Below are 20,440 nucleotides of genomic sequence, written 5' to 3' on the forward strand. Positions count from 1 at the left end.
CTGAAGCTAATGCTAATCACACTGTTACCGTATCATATTTTAGATGTTTTAACAAGGTGTCATGACATATGCGTGGTTATTATAGCATTTTTGCTGTGGGAAGCCTTTCTGCCTAACAACACCTAATCATGTGATGTTTTCCTCTGCTCGAAATGGTACACGGGGACAGGCTGTAGGATTGTACGCTGAACATGACGGCTTATTCAGCTGCTGCGATTCTTCACATTAAGGCCTCTTTATACTCCCGCGCTCATGCGGCCGACAGCGCCCGCATTGCATCACTTGTCCGACGCATTGGGCCGCGCGCAGAAGGCCGTGGAGATCATCTCTCGTGATTGGTCACATGCTATGATGACATACTCAGCTTTTCCCTCCACATAGTACATATGCCGCCGCCTTCTTGATCGATTTTGCAGTATAATTAAATGTATCATCTGGGCATCTAGGTCCATTTGTTCTAGCAGACACTGTTCCACGGTCGCCATTGTTGTTGCTGCTTTGTTCCTTGTTCCAGAAAGGAAAGTAAAAACGGCTACCGGAAATGGCCATAAAATGCAGAGGAAACTCCACCCTGTGGTGTCCTAGCTGATAGCACCCGTAGCGACACCCCCAACTTGGAGGAGAACTGCAGCACACTTTCCAAAACAGCACGTGTGGGTTGCGCACGAGTATAAAGGCAAACTGCGCGCGGGATAGCCGCAGTGACGTCAGCGCGGTCGCCGCCCGCGAGAGTATAAAGACGCATTTAAAAAAGTGTGCATAAAGTGTGCATGCTCCCTGTATGTACAGTGTGGGTACTATGTTTGCTTTAAGGACACCATGTTATGCAACCCCTTGGTGACGTTGTGATTCCACTCCTGATGACTAAATGACTGATTATATTTTGGCTACTACTGCCCACTGGAAAGCCCCCCGTGTTGGTCTTTTTCTGGAAACATATGCCTCCGAAATTGCACGGAAATTATCTTGTGAGACTTCAGCACAGTGAGCATCTAGTGGATGAACTTTAAAAGCATGTTTTGCTTTTTCTCTGGTTTAGCTATAACAGATGACACCTGTGATGGCAAAAAAAAATAAAAAATAGACCTGTAAACAAACGGAGCAAAGTGGTACACGCGTCTCATGCAAAGATTATAAGATTGTGACAGTTAGACCCTCGGATGACCTAAATCCATCTATCCATCTGTGGAAAAATCAGAATACCATGCATACGCTCAATTTGCTGCTTGCGAGTTCACAATTATTCAAATTGTTTTAAACCTATTTTTCGTTATTCACTGAAAAATTCCCATTTGTTAGTTTTGTGCTCAGGCCAAAGACCTATCGAATACAGTAGTATTGCTTTTGCACCATCTTGTGGCATCTTGGTGCCAAGATACTATTTTAAAGTGAGTAAAGCTTCATTTAGGGATTTATCTTGGTGCTTTGTTGAGGTCCTTCTACTTCATCCATTTTTGTGAAAATGCAGTATGTTCAAATGGGGTGCCAAAAGGCATGACTTATGTTACATAATTACATTACATAAGTACAGAGGGCTTCCCTGTCCTCTTTTTGCACATCTCAGCTCTCCTGCTCTGTTAGATGTGTCATCGGGGACAGCGGCAAAGATGAGTCCTCTTGAGCTCTGCTGCACGCATCTGCAGGGAGATTTCACGTGCTCTCCGGAGAGTTAAGAATCAAGGCGATGGCTGTGAGCAGCGTGTCTCTCTCGCATCGTTTCAGGAGTTCCCAGATTTACTTGAACAGAGAAGTATGTTATTCTGTCTTTTTAAATAGTCTATGAGGCTTTCATATTGGCAATTAGGTACATTCATCATTTTGTGCCATTCATATTTTTTTATTTGCAAGCCGCTTTGGCTATGTTGAATGAACTTCAATATGTCTGAGGATATTTATTTTGACAGAGCTTACCGGTAGCCTAAAATGGCAAAACTACACAAAAACCAACACATTTGTTCCTAGCAACAACAGATTCCTGTTCAAAATGATTGAAAATCCCTTTTTTCATCCCACTTTTACTAGTGTTTTTATTTTTAATTCACCATTACTTTTTCACATTCAAAACATGCAGCTTGTCGCTATTGATGTTGGATAATGGAGTGTCTAAAAATCAGTGGTCCTGCTACTCATTGACCCATCTCAGAGACATAATAATAATAATAATAATAATAAAAAATAATAATAATTTCTGGCCATTATTTAGTTTCCTTGTCCTACTACACCATTGAAAATGTCAATTTAGAGGTCACATATATGTTATGTTTTGACTTTGTTAAGGTTTCAATGGATGACTGGCTTTCTTATCCATCCATCCATCCATTTTCTGTACCGCTTTATCCTCACAAGGGTCGCGGGCGTGCTGGAGCCTATCCCAGCTATCTTCAGGCGAGAGGCGTAGTACACCCTGAACCGGTCGCCAGCCAATCGCAGGGCACATATAAACAAACAACCATTCGCACACACATTCACACCTACGGGCAATTTAGAGTCTCCAATTAATGCATGTTTTTGGGATGTGGGAGGAAACCGGAGTGCCTGGAGAAAACCCACGCAGGCACGGGGAGAACACACATTCACACCTAAGGGCAATTTAGAGTCTCCATGGCTTTCTTATTTTTATTTGTAGTTTATTTTTTATTATTTGTGCGCCAGCTAATTTTTCCCATTGAAAGCATGACTTACACGTATTTCAAAAAGAAAAATGACAATTATTTTGTGTATATTAAGGACGAAATCATTTTTTAAATGCGGACTCGTTTATCAGTGGAAATAGAATTATTATAACAGCAGCTTTTGGGAACCATTTTGTGTGAGGATATTTATAAATAATCATTAAGGTTTAAAGAATAAAATAAGAATGATGATGAAATTGTCCATATTTTTTTTGCTGAAGTGATTGTCCAGGCAGATATTAGGAACGCTTAGCCAGCACTTCAGTATGCATTTGAACATCTGTCAGTCAACGCTGTCATCACGTCACTTTCCTTTAACTCCTTAAACCCGCTCTCCTTGTCATTAGACACAAACACACGCACGGACACACTCTGCTGTTGTCCCATCCCTCACCTCAGAGATTCTATCTTGCCGGGTTTCCTCAAATCCTGACTACTGCCCTTCAATTATACTGTGAGAAAGTATAAGTTAAACCTTCAGTTGGACAGCTGGCGGACGCTGACATGATCGGGCTTTAATCCAGGGTATGTGCTGCACTAGTAATCGCCTTCTGCCACACTTGATATCCTGGCCCAATACCTCTGCCGAAGCTTTCTTACCAATGGTACAGGATAGACTCAGAGAGTATTATTAACTGTAGCAGGTGAAGTACACCATAAGGATGAGAAAAGGAAATGGCGAGGTATCCATCCATTAATTTTCTATTGCTCTTGTCCTCGTTCGGGCGAGCTGGAGCCTATCCGAGCTGAGTTTGGGAGAGAGGCGGGGTAAACCGTGGACCGGTCACCAGTTAATAAATGTTGAACATTTACCATTGCTTGCCCCGGCTGTTTTCCGAGAAAAACATCACTCCCACCACAGTATAATCGCTCGGGATAGTCTTTCAGAGACATCCAACTATTGGGCCTTTGCTGACTTTGATCAGAACGATGGAAAAGTGCTCCACCGTATGTGTGTACCCCACTTAACAAAAGCATCAGTTCTGCTCAGCCATCGTCATGACTACTGGCAGCGGCTATGATGACAGAGTACTCTTCAAAGTGGCTCTGTAAGAATTAAGGATTTTTGTTTGGTGACGTTTATTAACTATGAACAATTATTTGGCAAAATGTTTTATTAATAAGAATGGCACTCTGGAATATTGTACTTTATAAAGACATTAATAATTTAAGTAATAGAATGTAAATAATTAAATAGCTTGCATCATAATTTCATGCTTCAACGCCCATTGACATTGTTTTTTTTCTGGTGTGTGCACCTTGGCCAAAGAAGAGTTTCAGTAATTCAGATATATTAGTAATTTTTTGCTGAGTACAAAGAAACTATGCTTGTGAGTACTGTTATGTTGTTTGTCTCCATATGTTGTTGCACAGATCTTGTTCAAATATTTGTTGCTTAAACGGATAACAAGCGCAACATTGATGCTAGTTCTGTTAGCCCATCTATGGATGTTTTGCATTGCGGATTAGCATTAAGCTAATAGACTTTCATAAGTTATGTGGTTTGATTAAATAGACAAAGGGTGTAATTACTTATTTTTGTTTAAACTTCAAAGTGTGGGAGTGGCAATAAACACATTGAAGCAAGCAATTGGTCACTTTCTTTTAGAATTATTTACTTTTTGCTGCTTGCTCTGAATTTCCCTGCCACTATTTAGCGCTCGTAAATAACATTTTTGCTCGCAACTCAATACAAAAAAAAATTGCCCGAACAACGGCTCGTATCTCTGAAAATCTCTGAAAAGTCGTGTCACCACTATATATTCAGGATGTACAGATGAATCGAAATTATGTTTTTCTCTCTAGTAGACAAATAAATGGACAAATGCACCAAAATTTAAAAGTATATAGAAGAAATTAGCTTTGCACACAGTGCAGTAGTTCAGTATTGTATAGCTTATCTACTGGTAGATGCAGAGTTGAGTGCAGTCCATTAGTGTCGTAAGCCGATCTTGTCTCATTTCACTAAACAAATTTACTTAGTGTAAAATCTTTCTGATGTATGATTGACAAGTGGGTGGACAAGTTACCTGCATGTCCATGACAATAAAAGATTCTTCTTCTTCTTCAATGGTTCTGCCTATACATGGCTGGGATGGATAGGCAAACAAAGATACATTATTTGTAGTGAAGAAATAATTTTTGACTAATTAGGTGAAAGTGGATAATTTCCCACGGCACTCCTTATGGTCTCTCACGGCACAGTGACGCGTGACATGAGCAACAATCTAAAATGTTTTTGTATTTTTTTTACCACCCATCTTCCACTATGACGCCGTGGGTGCTCTTTGCATTGGGCCCACGCTCGCTGTTGTAAAACTGATTCAAAGCGCCAGTGCCTATTTTTAGCGATAATGCTGCTGTTGTGCTGAAGGATGACTACTCGTGACAGTGCTCCCTCTGTGGTCAGAGTGCCTTCCAAACACCCTGTCCATTAAAGAGCCGTCCTCTCTTTGCTTGCCACTTGGACGGAAACGGGGGGGTCGCTTGCCAGAGCTGTAGCTCCTCCTGCGTCCCGGCCTCATTATGGTACGGTATCATTGATTTGGCAAAATGTTGCCACCCCGAATGGATTCTTGATGCACAGTCCAACAGAAGAAAACCAATAGCCTTCACTGTCATAGTGCGCGTTGTCCGTATATGTGAATGTGCTTTTCTTATTTTGATAACGAGGTTTGTTGTACACTACATAAACTGGGCTTTCACACACACAAAAAAATAATAATAATTTAAGCAATGTTATCTGCCATTAGAACAGGAAATTTGACTTGGCAAGATTCCTTTAAACAAGTAAACATAGCTACCCTCCCACAAATGTCTTAAAACTAGTGTACTTATACTACCTCAACTTATAGAATTATGGTATTTATTATTTTTACCTCAATTTACTATTAACCAGTAATAAAGGTTTTGATTGTTACGGAGAAAAATGCTTGACGTGAAATGCTTTTACTGCCAGGTAAGAAGAAATATCTTAGCAGACAAAACAAGCATATTTTGCCTTGATTTGAGATAGAGTGGTGGCTGGAGACACGAGTGATCCGTCTTGAGTTTTTCTAGCTACGAGCCGTCGTTCGGGTGAATTTTTTTTTTTTACTTTGCCTTGCGAACAAAAATTTGAGATACGAGCGATGTATGGTGTTACTGAACTCAACTCACGTCACAACTAGCAGCAGTTTGGCACACAGTGAGCAATTCTTCAAAAAAGAGGCTTCAAGCTGTTTATCGCCACTCCCAGCTGAAATTTACTGTCAGACTAAACGTAAAACAATTACATATTGTGTATTCAAAACAACCACATTAAGTAGTTTTGCTTTAATCAAGTCTCCTTTGCTTAGTACTAACAAAAAAGGCAAAAAAAGATAGACGGGTTAACGACTATTTAATTGTCATTACTTTGTTTTTATGTAGTATAATATTACTGTTATTTTTCTTGTTAAAAAAAAAATATATATATTTGAGAGGCTGGAACAGATTAATGGAATTTCCATTCATTCAATGATGAAAGATAATTTACAAGATGCAAGCGTTTTGGATTATGAGCATGGTCACGGAATGAATTAAACTCATTTTACAAGGCACCACTGTAATTAATCTTGCATAGATTTTAGTTTTTGCAGCGTATTATTGCCTTCAAGCTCTATTTTTCTCCAGAAGGATAGCAGTTGGTACAGTGGGTATAATTTTATGTAGCTGTCGTGGTGATCAAAGAAGTATGTTTACATATAGAGCCGTTTCCCTCCTCTTCCTCCTCCGCACTGTGAATAAAACAGGGGGCCTATCGGTGCTCTGCATTTGCTCACATGATTGTCTGAAGGATTTTTAGCAGCTCAGTAGATTTTCAGATAACCACCAAACAGGCAATTAGAGTAATTCAAAACAACGTACACGTGGGTGGAGACTGATTTCGTGATTCAAACTGAGATTTGTTTAGTGTCATGTTCTAATCCTCAGAAAAATAATAATACATAGAATAAAATAATGCAGGCTAGATTGCATTTGCAGTTTTTGTTCAATTGTTGCTCGCCTGCAAGGATATGAAATGAGTTGTGCAGTGGCCTTGTGGGAATTCTGAGTCACCTGAAGCACGTGTGGCTAATTAGCAGTTTAACACATGCACTCTAAGTGATTATGTAAAGAATAGCATGTTTAGCATATTCTCGTGTGAAACAATGAATTAATTCCATATTTCCTGCAGCACTCCAAAGACTCCAGCTTATTACTGTGTTTGAAATAATTTCCCAATAGTGGCATTGTGGAAATATCTTTTATTAAACGTGTGTAACACTGTCTGAATTATAGAAGTTGTACGTTGATTCATTTTATTTGGGAAGGAGTTTAGACAAGATGTTATTGTTATTAGTGTGTCACTGGCATTCCAGTGGTTCACCACCTGACTTCTGTGCAGGTGGCATGGGTACAGGTCCCTCCTGAGGCTGTGTCTATGTGAATGGGAATGGAATTGGTCTGTCTCTATATCTGCCCTGCAATTGACTGGTGACCAGTCCAGGCCAATATAGTCTGCTTTTCTCCCAAAGTCCCCTGGGATAGGCAACAGATTTGCAAATCATGTTCAACCTATATTTAATTGAATATACTACAAAGACAAGATATTCAATGTTCAAACTTATAAACTTTATTGTTTTTAGCAAATAATCATGAACTTAGAATTTTATGGCTGCAACACGTTCCAAAAAAGCTGGGACAGGGTCATGTTTACCACTGTGTTACAGTACCTTTTCTTTTAACAACATTCAATAAACATTTGGGAACTGAGGACACTAATTATTGAAGCTTTCCAGGTGGAATTCGTTCCCATTCTTGCTTGATGTACAGCTTCAGCTGTTCAACAGTCAGTATTTTACGCTTCATAATGCGCCACACATTTTCAATGGGAGACCCCAGTCTAGTACCCGCACTCTTTTACTACGAAGCCACGCTGTTGTAACACGTGCAGAATGTGGTTTGGCAATGTCTTGCTGAAGTAGATTTTTTTTGCTCTCCACATGAATCCAAGAGTTGATCTTATGAAGGTTTTGTGTTTTTGCACATGACAGAATATAGTAAAAGTATCTGAATTGTGGTTTTATATATGTGACAGCCTACAACATTAAGGATAGCATGCATCATGTGGGTGACGTACCGTTCTCTGCACGATGGCACTACATAAGCTTTGTCTCACTCCCTGCTGTTTCTTTGGCCCAACACATGGAGGACTTAAATGTCCCGTTTTCGCCATGGCGTAAACTAAATAAATAAACACCGATTCCGTGTCGCTTCGGATACCGCTCAACTGCCTAAGTTCCCTCCACCTCTGAAAGGCAACTGTTTTTTATTTTCCAGAGGTGAATATTCCTCCGGGGGTGGTGGCCTCTTAAAAATCTAATGATGGAGGCAGGGCGGGCAAATTTGTTTATTTTATTTTTTATTTGTTTACCCACAGATAATTTTACTTATGTACTACTGTCAGGTCATAGTGACAGTTTTGTATGACAATTAGTTTTTAGGGGGGTGGGGGGGTTGATTGCAAAATTGCCCTTATTATTATCTGTATTGTGTATTATTTTTTACGACCATGCTGTCACTGCTTGGTGTTGATTCTTGTGGAGTTATTTCCATGCAGTTTGGGCATCTGCGTAGGCAGGTTGTTTCATTCGTTCCGTCAGTGTAAGCACAGCCATTTTGGATATGTGATACTTGAAATACACATGGAAATATACCAAACGAAAAATATTGCACCTAGTAAGGCTGCACAATTAATTGAATTTAAATCGTCATCGCGATTAGGGCTGCCACGATTAAATGAGCCTGATCATTTATTTTTTTTAAATATTTAAAATGTGTGTAAAAATGTTTTTTTAACATTTAAAAATTCCTGCATGTGAAAAGTGCTTCATTTGCAGTAGTGCCTGCAACCTTGCCAGCCAGCCAGCAGGGGGCGAACACATTGTTAAGCTCAAGCATTACGCTCCGGTGCCAGCTTCAAAATAAAACCCTAAAATGGGATTGATGTCCAATGTAGTAATATATTAAGCATTTATTTTGAAGTTACACCCCTCAGCAAATTGGCAGAGAGGCGGTGTGTCTATTTTCAGTCGTTGTAGTGGCTGCCTTCACTTCAACCTTTCGGCTGGCCTGACTGCAATGAAAAAATCCTGGGAGTAAATAGAGAGGGAAATCCCAACTGTCGAGTTCTTTGCAGTTTGTGACCATGCACGACTGATCAATGGTCAAGCAGAGCAACGGAGACGTACCGTCATTGACAGTTCACTATATTGATGACGGGGATTTTCAAATGAAAAGTGGGTGCTTGCGCCCTAATGTTATTGCCACCTATGCATTAACTGTATTTGTTTGCTTCCATTAAGTTACAATTCGTGATTGCACTTTGTAATAGCACATTTATTCAGTTAGCCCTTGCTAAAGAAGATTTTTTTTTGTGGTACATTTATTTTTTAAATTATCTAGCATTCATTCTTATTTAAAGATTCATTTTGAGCTGAACACTGTAAAAGAAAGTAGTGCAATAAAAATAAAGATTTAGCCCTAACATGAGGAATCATCATGGTTAATCGTTGTGATTACAATGTTGATCAAAATAATCGTGATTATTATTTTGGCCATAATCGTGCAGCCATAGCATATGAGCATTAAATTGGAATTTGGCAGTGGCACCTGAAGTGTAAGTCCAACCCAAAACAAGCATATTAAATGGGTCTGTATGATAATATGTAAGTGTATGCCACTTCTGTATCTGTGCAGCCCTTTGCTCTTGTCCGTGGCCTTTTCCCCCCTACAACACTCATTAAATCCCCTCCATGCGGCGACTCCTGGGGCCCTGGAGCTAAGCGGAATGGACCGTGGCATCACGTTTCCGCTACCGTTGTGGCGACACTGCACACAAAATTATGATGCTTAACAGCCTTGAGCGTGAATGGATTTGTTCACCTTAATGTGATGTTACCTGTTGATACAACCCTTCATTCATTATGATCTATGGAAGCCCTCTTATTACTTGAAGTGTAACGCCAACGAGCCTCTCTGGAGTGTTTGGGTTTTCTGTGCTCTGCGTACTGTTTGATTTCTAAATACAATTTCAGTCGAATTTAAAGCCTTCGTAGCCGGTTCTGTTTAAGGCCATGCGACACATAAAAAGGTCATAATTTCAAAAATAGAGCTGTCAGTTAGCAACAGTCTGTCTGCCAGATTCCATTGATGGAGTGGCCTCTATGAATGCTTCACTCGCCACATCTACTCCTGATGGCATCTCGTTTAATTATCTGCTTGCCACACTAGCTGCTCCACTCAGATAAGCTTGGGTATTAGATTACAGGGAGCGGGCGGCTCATCCACTCGTCACGTCAATCTGTAGTCTCTGTTGCAGCTAGCCCAATTACGGCGGTGTTTACTTTCAAAATCCAGTCATTGTTGTATTCTTACCATTTCAGGGGGCCACCAAGAACGCTCCTATTGTTTCTCCGATCAATTTGTACCTGCCGTTAATAGCAATGGTATGGATTAGTTGAGCTTCATTTTCCAACATTTTATATACACTACCCTCACAATCATATTGAGGAGGCTGCTTTCTCTTTGTTTGCGTTGCAAATAAACTTTGCAAATAAACTTTCGATAACTGAAAGAATGTATGTGAATTTGAATAGCGAACTGCAAATTGATGGGGGTTCACTGTGACGGTGCTGTACAGATGACTTCAGACAACCAAATTTGAGAGTATTTGAAATGTGAATATCTGAGTAACTACGTCCTAGGCAAACAAAATTAAAATAGTCTTCATGTTGAAAATTCCCACACTTTTTTAAGAAAAATCTTCACCAATATTCAATTTGTACACTACCTGTGACAAGTCTTGCTTAACATTCTCTGCTTATCCTTGTATCCCATATGTGTTTAAGGCTTGAACGAGCTGTAGCTTATAGAGTGTCATTCGCAGGTGTTTCCTTACTATGGGCTGGGTTTCCATAGATGCTCTTCTTAGACTTCCTGGGGCTTCGCACAAATGTTGCCCGAGCCTGACTGACGATATCTTCCGATACTGGTGGTCGTCCAGATCACTTTGCCATGAGCAGGCAGCCCTCCACTTTGATTTGTATTATGCCATGCTCAAATCTGATTTGTTTTTTTGTTTTTTTTTTGTACTTTCCTAAAAAATACATGCTGTACATACAGTATTGTTTGACTGCGTTTGAGAATATTCTAGCGGACAAAATGCCTTTTCATGCAATGTCATGCTTCAGCTTGTAAAAAAAGAAAAAGTAAAACAAAGTTTGGCATTACACTTAAGTTTTATTTAGTTTTTTTTCGTCTCATTAATATTTGAGGCGGAAATTGTTGTTAGACAATTTCGGATGCCCTTGTACTTCAGTATTGTAAGTTATGAATACAAACTACCGAATGATTAAAACGTGTAACGATCCTCTTTTAAAGAATACTGCTTTTCAATGACTTGTTTTGTATTTGGTTTGTTGTCACGGGTTCTGTAGGTAAAGGTTCCACAAATTTAAAGCCAAAGAAAAAGAAAAAATATGGTTTGGGAGACAAAGTAGATCAATTAATGCAGTTAGTATATCTCTGTTTTTCTTTTGGTTCTGATTTTATTTTTGGACCATAATTTAACCAATTTGAGTTGTGAGAATGCAGTTCAGTTCCAAATTAATTAATTAATTCAGTCAATTTAAACTTTATTGTTTGAGTTTTTTCCCTTATCTAGTTATATTTCTGAGAAAAGTGTATCCAATTTGATATTATATCGTCACGCAATGACTTTGGTCAAACAGTGACTCATTTCGGTCTGTCACCCTCCTGCTTTTGGCGTATATTGTTACAGATAAAGTTACATAATGAATATTTTATGGGCAGTTGAACAGTCCCTCGTGACGGACCTGATGGGGCAGACCAGGGGGAGCCTTTTCTTTGGCTGGGGCACGGTTTGTGTTCAAGCTCACTGCAGGGCAACGCTGGAACACAAAAAGAGTACACAAAACTAATGCAGCACCCTTTCTTAGAGGAGCTCTTGTCAACGCAACAAATTTCATTGCCTTGCACTCTCACGCTGCCTTGACTGTTCCCCTTCGTAGTGCTCTTCATATCCCTCCCACCGCATTGCCTCCCTCCCCCCTGTCTCTTTCCTCTCCCATCTCTTGCCTGTGTGCACCGTGCCGCTTCACGCTCAGCACAAGGCGGGCAGATGTAAGTTAAACTGAGTCGACGGTGAGAGAGGTGACAATGAGGTCGAGCGGGAGAATATATTTCCAGCAGCCGACCAGACTGTCACGGTGGACTCGGCAGATGTGAAGATCTTCCGGACTTGCCTCCGTCTCATGGTTTGGATCTTTACATTACCAACATTTTTAAAGAGCAGGCAGCAGTGAGGTGTAAAAGTCCAGCTTGAAGCTCAGCCTTGAAAGGAAACTGCCGGACTCTAAATCTGCCCGTCAGCCTCTCATGAGCATCTGATTAAAAGCCAGAAGGGGACGCACAGAGGAATCAAGGAAGATCCTCAACAGGAAAATATTCATGTTTTTACTTTAGTCATACTTTTAATAGTTTTTATCTGCAGTCCTATCCTTGTGCCTCAGGAATGTTGTGAGCTTGTCAGTCCATTTATCAAGTGGGAAGTAATTTCACTTGCCCCAGGGACGAGGCCACCTTTTACAACCAAACACCCTCACGGACCAGAGGAGCCTCACACTTCATAGTTCTTCCACCCAACTTGAAAGAATTCTTTGGATTGTTGGACAGTGACAAATCCAGGATGCAGGTCTCACTGGTGTGCACCGACCACCGCGGCGGGGTGAGTCGCACCACGGAGGACCGGCTCAACCGGCAAAACGCCAACAGCCCCGGCACAGGGACGCGAAGCAAGTTCCGAGCCGTGGCCATGGTGGCTCGCAGTCTTGGGCAGCTTTCGGTTCAGAGTGTGCCGTCTTCCAGCGAACAAAGCATGAGGACCGGCATGAAGTATAGGTAGGGCGTGCTTCATAAGAAATTCCTTTGTCGGGAGTCCAGAACTGTCTTTTCATCTGTGTGAGAAAGGGCTTGTTCTATTCACTCTACCCTTTAATGCTAATAATTTGCAGACAAACAGTCCTGATAAAATGCTTCAATTTGTTAGTAAACATTTAAAATGCTGTACACAGATACACTGCATTTTTTAAAATGTACATAGGATTCTCGGTTTATGATGATCCACGCATATAGATATGACATTTTGTTTTATGAGCAATGCACAGCATAAAAATATTTCGTCACAAAAAGCTATGCTCAGTTTCTTAGTTTTTTATTTGATTTTGTAGTTTGTGTTTTTCATACAAATATGTACCGTAATTATGACTGATCTACTGCATTAGCTTAGGCTAGTGATAAGACTATTACTAACCCCCTATGTGTTTTCTAATATATGGATTAAAAAATACAGTTCACATGTGACAAGATTAAAAACAACAAGAAACACTTTTGTCAATTCTCAAGCACGTTTTGGCCAATCAGAGGCTTGAAAAATCAGCATTAGCTGACGCCTCTATTTCCTGATGCACATGCTAATATTTGGAGCCCGGGTGACAACCTGAATGAATCAATTCATTATTTAACATCTTCTGTTGTTGAATACAGTTTAAATTGAGCGAGATCACACATTTTGACAGTTAATAGTTTTCCCCATCAACACACCAACGCTGACAGTTTCGGAAATATTTCACCCCTGGAGAGTTTTCCAAAAGCTCAGTTTTTAAGACCAAAAACCAACGTTTGCATGTGGACGAAAGGTCTAATCGTGTAGAATTATTATTTTTTTTTTAATCCATGGATATGTGGGCATGGCCTATTCTGTAATAGGCCATGCCCACATGTACATAGATTTTTAAACCCTTATCACATTATAGTAGAACGAGAGTTCCAGTACTTTTAGTTGGTTCCCAGGTGGCAAATTTAAGTGTTTGTGAGCAAAGGCATTTGTAAGTGGAGTCTTGAATCATTGTTTGCCACAGGAAATATCCAATTTCACTTAATTGGTCAGAAATTGATTTATAAACTTCAAATAATGCATCTTTGTTCATCGATCTATGCCATCGTATAGTGTTTGGCAGAACAATAAATTGCTCTTCCACCAGACGGCAAAAGGTACAATTAACCTGTCTATAAACCTGTTGCCATTCACACAACATAAGTCAGGGCTTCCTGTGAGTATATCAACTTTGTGTTCAACTAAACGGACCCTGATTTCGCAAATAAATTGAGGCGATCGTCATTGTTCCAGTATACAGTGTGTCGCATATGACTTTTTTTGTTTGGTGGGGTGCTGTGAGATTTTCATAATGTAAAATGCGTGCCTTCGCTCAATAAAGGTTGAGAAACACTGGACTAGATTATACTGTACAAGTGTACCTAATGATGTTGCTGGTGAGTCTATCTCATCATAAATCTCTGTTAATGGTCCGATTGAACTGTTGTATAATATTGTATATAGAGGATTCCTGTTATTGTGCATACAGTATGCAGTGCATTTTAACTGGAACAAAATATTATTTAATTGGTTGTTGTCTAGAGGATCCACATTAGTCATCCTCACTAGCCCTGCTGAAGACGCATCACACTCCTTTGCATCTGATGTGCTCGAGGCACCAATGCCATGTTGGCACAGTCTAATTATTCAAGCTCATGATATTGAATGAGTAGAACCACGTCGGGCCTCGAGGGTGTTGTCCGCATTTTGTGCTCTTTTGCTTCCGCGCTTTTGTCCAAAGTACACAGCGCGCTCCGTGTTTGCGCGCCGGGCTCAGAATGAATGCAATGCAGCCTTGTGTAGGCAGCTCAAGGTTGCGTGTGTGCTGTGGGCGCAGCGCTCATAAAAATGAAAGAGAAAGGATGGAGAGAGAGGCTAGCGTAGGCACGATGCTTAAGAGTCATCTGTGGTCTTTATTAGCCAATTCATGTCCCAGGATTTGCCTTTTAACTTGACCCTCCATTCCTGGAACTACAAAGGAACATCAGTTTTTGTATATCCTAGTTTTTGTACGATTTGGTTTTCAGTGGCTTGTTTCATCAACATTTTATCCTAGTTTTTCTACAAAAAAAAAACGTGTGACTCGGCCATTTGTTTCCTGGAATCGATGCACCATGCCATGTGCTCCTGACTCAGTCTGCCTTTGTTTCTGGTTGAGTGCGCATCGTCCTGCGCATTCATTTAAAGCATTTCGTATGTTGTGTAAAAAGTTTTCAACCGATGGCAAGGCGTATTCCACAATGCAAGCTTTTATCAACAATTTAAGGCAATAACAAGCCTCCCGGTATGCCCGTAAATACTCGGGCAACAGTGGCTTTACACATCCTGTCAAAAGTCAGGATAAAAACAGACTAAAACATTTTCACCACACTTTCTTTGGCCCCATGGTGGCTTATGTAGTAGTAGCATTCAATAACCATGAACAAAATTGTTTGAATCTCACTGCTGAATAAGCCACCATGGGGTCAAAGAAAGCATGGTGAAAATTGTTCTTATACTGGGATGCTTTTAGTTTGGAGGACTTTTGACAGAATGTGTTACACCGATGTTGCCCCATTATGCCCAAGTGTTGCCGAGCAGACCGGGAGGGCTGTTTAATAAAAGCTTGCATTGTGGAATATGCCCTGTTGTCTGTTGAACACTTTTTCCACAATACGACAGAAAGTTCCAAGCGTTAACCATTTGATAAAGAAGGCGAGAAACATGATGGAATTCAAGAAAGAGCTTGTCGTAAAGTACGACAAGCTCTTGTCGTACTTGGCTCCTCCTGTTCCTTGACATTTCCTATACGCCATCAAGAAAGGTAAAAGTGATGTTAAATGTTCATTTATCTAATTCATTTGTCATTTCTATTTATTTTACACAGTTTTCTATATGTGAAAATATAATTGCCTAGAAAATATATTTTCCTGCTCGGGCTTATGATTATTTGAAGTGGTCCTGCTCGGGCAATGGGAGGATCTCTGTGAGATTGGGGAATTAGGTGGGGGACTCGTTCCACTGATGTCCATGTGGTTTGTCGCGATGCACTCAACTCCTGTCCCAGCTAGAAAACATGACACACTTGCAAAAGAGCACCTCTCAATACAAAAGAGGTGACAAAGGTATTTGCACAATGCTGGTAAGTAGATATGCAGATATTTGTGGGAAAATAACTACCCATAAAAATAGAACTGATTCAACTCCTGTACTTAAGTAAAATTCAAAATTATACACAGTACAATACCTGTTTTTATTAATTGGCACAACAAAAAACAAACCTTCACACAAAATGATTTCCCTCCTCACTTCTATTGTGCTCATACCAAGACGAGAAAAATCACGTTACATGCCGCTATATTGTTTTAGAGCTAGCTAGCGGTGGCTCGACTTCTCTGCTGTCAAAACAAGGTATTCCCGTGGCTTTGCTGAAAAACAGAACAAATGCGTATACTGTGCATTACTTGTATGAGTTTCAGATTAGACTGAGAACCTTTGAATGTCAGAAGCTGGTGTTTTTTAGGCTGGCACAGTACAAGGTATTTAGCCCAACAGCAGTGGACTTAATTACTCTGTAGTTACATCTTTTTTACATTGTGCCGTCATTGGCCGCGGTTGAAAAATAAAAAGCCTATTTAGACAAAGTAGGGAGTAGAAAGTACAAATATCTGTTTTCAAATGTAGGGAGTAAAAGTAAATAAGCATCAGAAAAATAAATACCCGAGTAAATTACACACGCTTGAAAAACCTATTTAAGTACGGTAATGAAGTATTTGTACTTCCCACCACTGCATAAGTGCAAAATGTTTTGAATAAAACCTGGGGCAGATCTGAATAGTTTCTGTCAAAACACATCTTTGTTGGCTACAGGCATATGAATTAGACATCTGCCTCACTTGCGGGGTATGTAAATATATACACATTACTCATTTAGTGTAGTGCTTAAGGATATGTTTAGACAAGAATGATGTCGTAAGAGCAGGATTTTTAGTAGGTTTCTTTGCATTTCGTCAACATGATCTCTGTTGACACATCTGCCAAAATGCCAGAAAACACGCAACGGCTCTCAACCTGGGACCCACATTTTTCCAATGGGCATTACAGTAAATTGCAACATACAAATCAATCAATCAATCCATTAATTCACCCATTTTCTATACAACATGTCATTAGGATCATGAGTGAACTGGAGCTTAAGACATCTGACTTGAGTGGGTGAGAGAAGCGGGGTCCCTGGACTGTTCATTCGCCAATCGCAGGGCACATACCGGTAAAGGAAAACAACCATTCACGTTCACTTTCACATAGGACAAAGTGGGACAGTTTAGAGTCTTCAATAAAGAACCCAATATGTATGGTTTTGAAATGTGTCAGGAAGCCGGAGTACCTGGAGGAAGCCCACGCAATAGTGGGGAGAACATGCAAATACCACACAAGTAGGCTTTAAGCTGAGATTCCAACCCAGAATCTCTTGACTGCAAAGCAGACATGCTAACCACTACAATACAGTGTTATTTCATCCTGCCCCCATCAAACAATGTAAATGTATTTGAAAACACATTTGTGTGTTAATCAAAAAGCCTATTTTTATACCCAGTGTTAATGACATTTATAGTTTTGAGAGAAAGCGTCCCCACTGGTAATAGTAAACACTTCACTGGAGATGTGTTATGAGGCTCATTACCTTGAGCGGCGTACGTGGCAAATGCCCTGTGTTCAGCCATTGTTGTTGTGAATGTGACATTTTTTTTGAATGCGTAACATGGCTTTTATAAACATTTTATTTTTTAGGTTTTTAGTGCAGTGAATTTTGAATGAAATGTAATACTGGGTGCAGTGCGGTGTACTCGTGGTTGGGAAGTCTGCCTCACAGTTGTGAGCTTCCGGGTTCAAATTTCTTCTCCAGCCTTGTGTGTGGATTTTGCATGTTCTCCCCATGCTTGTGTGGGTTTTCTCCAGGTACTCGGGCTTCGTCCCACATTCCAAAAACATGCATGTTAGGTTCACGAATTGTCCATATGTGTGAATGTTAGTGTGTATCATCTTCTGTTCCTTTCGGCTTGTCCCGTTAGGGGTCGCCACAGCGTGTCATCCTCTTCCCTGTAAGCCTATCTCCTGCATCCTCCTCTCTAACACCAACTGCCCTCCTGTCTTCTCTCACGACTTCTATCAACCTTCTTTGGTCTTCCTCTAGCTCTCTTGCCTGGCAGCTCCATCCTCATCACCCTTCAACCAATATACTCGCTATCTCTCATCTGGACATGTCCAAACCATCGAAGTCTGCTTCTAACCTCATCTGTCAGCCTATCCATCATCACTGCAAACAGGAAGGGGCTTAGGGCTGATCCCTGATGCAATCCCACCTCCACCTTAAATTCCTCTGTCACACCTACAGCACATCTCACCACTGTTCTGCTGCCCTCATACATGTCCTGTATTATTCTAACATACTTCTATGCCACTCCAGACTTCCGCATGCAGTACCACAGTTCCTCTCTGGGTACTCTGTCATAGGCTTTCTCTAGATCTACAAAGAGACAATGTAGCTCCTTCTGACCACTCTTTCTAAGCATAAAACCATACTGTTGCTCGCAAATACACACTTCTGTCCTGAGTGTAGCCTCCACAACTCTTTTCCATAACTTCATTATGTGGCTCATCAACTTTATTCCTCTATAGTTCCCACAGCACTGCACATTACCCTTGTTCTCAAAAATGGGGACAGCACACTTTTTCCTCCATTCCTCAGGCATCTTCTCACCCGCTAGAATTCTGTTGAACAAGCTGATAAAAAACTCCATAGCCACCTCTCCTAGATGCTTCCATAGCTCCACAGGTATGTAATCAGAACCAACTGCTTTTCCATTTTTCATCCTCTTTAATGCCTTTCTAACTTCCCCCTTACTAATCATTGCCATTTCCTGGTCCACCACACTTGCCTCTTCTACTCTTCCTTCTCTCTTATTTTCCTCATTCATCAACTCCTCAAAGTGTTTCTCAAAGTATTGAGAGTACAGTGCTGGATAGATATCCAGCACTGTACTCTCTATCCTTAATCACCCTAACCTGCTGCACATCCTTCCCATCTGTATTCCTCTGTCTAACCAACCTGTATAGATCATTTTCTCCTTCTTTAGTATCCAACCTGGCATACATGTCATCATATGCCTCTTGTTTGACCTTTGCCACCACAACCTTCGCCCTACGTCGCATCTCCATGTATTCCTTTCTCCTCTCCTCGGTCCTCTCAGGGTCCCACTACTTCTTGGCTAACCTCTTTCCTTGTATGATTTCCTGTACTTTGAGGTTCCACCCCCAAGTCTCCTTCTCCCCTTTCCTAACAGAGGATCCACCAAATACTCTCATGCCTGTTTCTCTGATCACCTTTGGTGTAGTGGTCCAATCTTCTGGAAGCTCGTCCTGTCCAACGAGAGCCTGTCTCACCTCTTTCTCGAAAAGCCGCACAACATTCTTCTTTTCTCAGCTTCCACCACATGGTTCTCTGCTTTGTCTTCCTAATCTTCCTCCCCACCACCAGAGTCATCTTACACACCACCGTCCTATGCTGTCTAGCCACACTCTCCCCTACCTCTACCTCACAGTCAGTCACCTCATTCAGATTACATCGTCGCCACAAGATGGAATCCACCTGCATGCTTCTACTTCCGCTCTTGTCGGTCACCCCATGTTCCTGCCTCTTCTAGAAGAAAGTGTTCACTACAGCCATTGCCATCCTTTTTCCAACGTCTGCTGCCATCTGTCCATCCAAGTTCCTTTCCCGGATGCCAAACTTACCCATCACTTCTTCATCACTCCTGTTTCCTTCACCAACATGTCAATTGCAATCTGCACCAATCACAACTCTCTCTCTGTCTGGGATGCTCAGAACTACTTTGTCTAGCTCCTTCCAGAATTTCTAGGTCACATCCTACCTGTGGGGCATAGCCACTAATCACATTATACATAACACCCTCAATTTCAAATTTCGGCATATCACTCAATCAGATACTCTGTTCACCTCCAGAACATTCTTAGCTAACTCTTCGTTTAAAATAAGCCCTACTCCATTTCTCTTCCCATCTACACAATGGTAAAATAATTTGAACCCTGCCCCTAAACTTCTAGCCTTACTGCCTTTCCACCTGGTCTTGTATGTATTTACGGGCATACCTGGTTTCCTGGACATATATCAATATATCATCCCTTCTAATCATCATGTCAACCAACTCCCGAGCTTTTCCTGTCATAGTCCCAACATTCAAAGTCCCCACATTCAGTTCTAGGCTCTGTGCTTTCCTCTTCTCTGTCTGCTTAAGAACCCGTTTTGCACCTCTCCTTCATCTTCGACCCACGGTTGCTGAATTTCCACCAGCGCCCTGCAGGTTAACGGTGCCGGTGGCGGACATTGTTAACCCGACTGATCTGGTATGGAATTCTTTGGATGAACGGCCGTATTTGTTTGGCAAAGTTTTAAGCCTGATGCCCTTCCTGACGTAACCCTCTGCAACTTGGGAACGGCCTAGAGTTTGTACTGGTTTGTGCCCGCCATAGGGCTGCATTTGAATGTGAGTGTGAATGGTTGTCTATATTTGCCCTGCGATTGGCTGGTGATCTGTTCAGGGTGTACCCTGCCTCTCGCCCAATGTCGGCTCGGATACGCTCAGCTTGGCTAGGAGATAGAATGTTGCTAATAGGGGCCTAGACAAAGGATAGAGCTACTAGCTGTTACTGTATATAGTAATGAGTCATGAAAGTGTGGATACAACATTTG

At 41.0% G+C, this 20,440-nt stretch overlaps 1 protein-coding gene across 7 annotated transcripts in view; it reads left to right on the plus strand.

The window, feature by feature from the left end:
* The window catches only part of kcnab2a (potassium voltage-gated channel subfamily A regulatory beta subunit 2a), a 96,772-nt gene that overhangs the window by 44,944 nt on the left and 31,388 nt on the right, over positions 1–20,440 (plus strand). Inside the window, exon 1 of one of the 7 annotated variants that reach the window (XM_061784018.1) lies at positions 11,815–12,656. The exons of the other annotated variants lie outside the window; for them this stretch is intronic. Within the exon in view, the coding sequence (XP_061640002.1) occupies positions 12,445–12,656 (212 nt within the window). The 5' untranslated portion in view covers positions 11,815–12,444. Of the gene's footprint in view, positions 1–11,814; positions 12,657–20,440 lie in introns of those variants that run through there. 7 annotated transcript variants of the gene reach the window in all.

Source organism: Phyllopteryx taeniolatus, chromosome 9 (genome assembly GCF_024500385.1).
Source record: "Phyllopteryx taeniolatus isolate TA_2022b chromosome 9, UOR_Ptae_1.2, whole genome shotgun sequence".
NCBI classification, from domain to species: domain Eukaryota; kingdom Metazoa; phylum Chordata; class Actinopteri; order Syngnathiformes; family Syngnathidae; genus Phyllopteryx; species Phyllopteryx taeniolatus.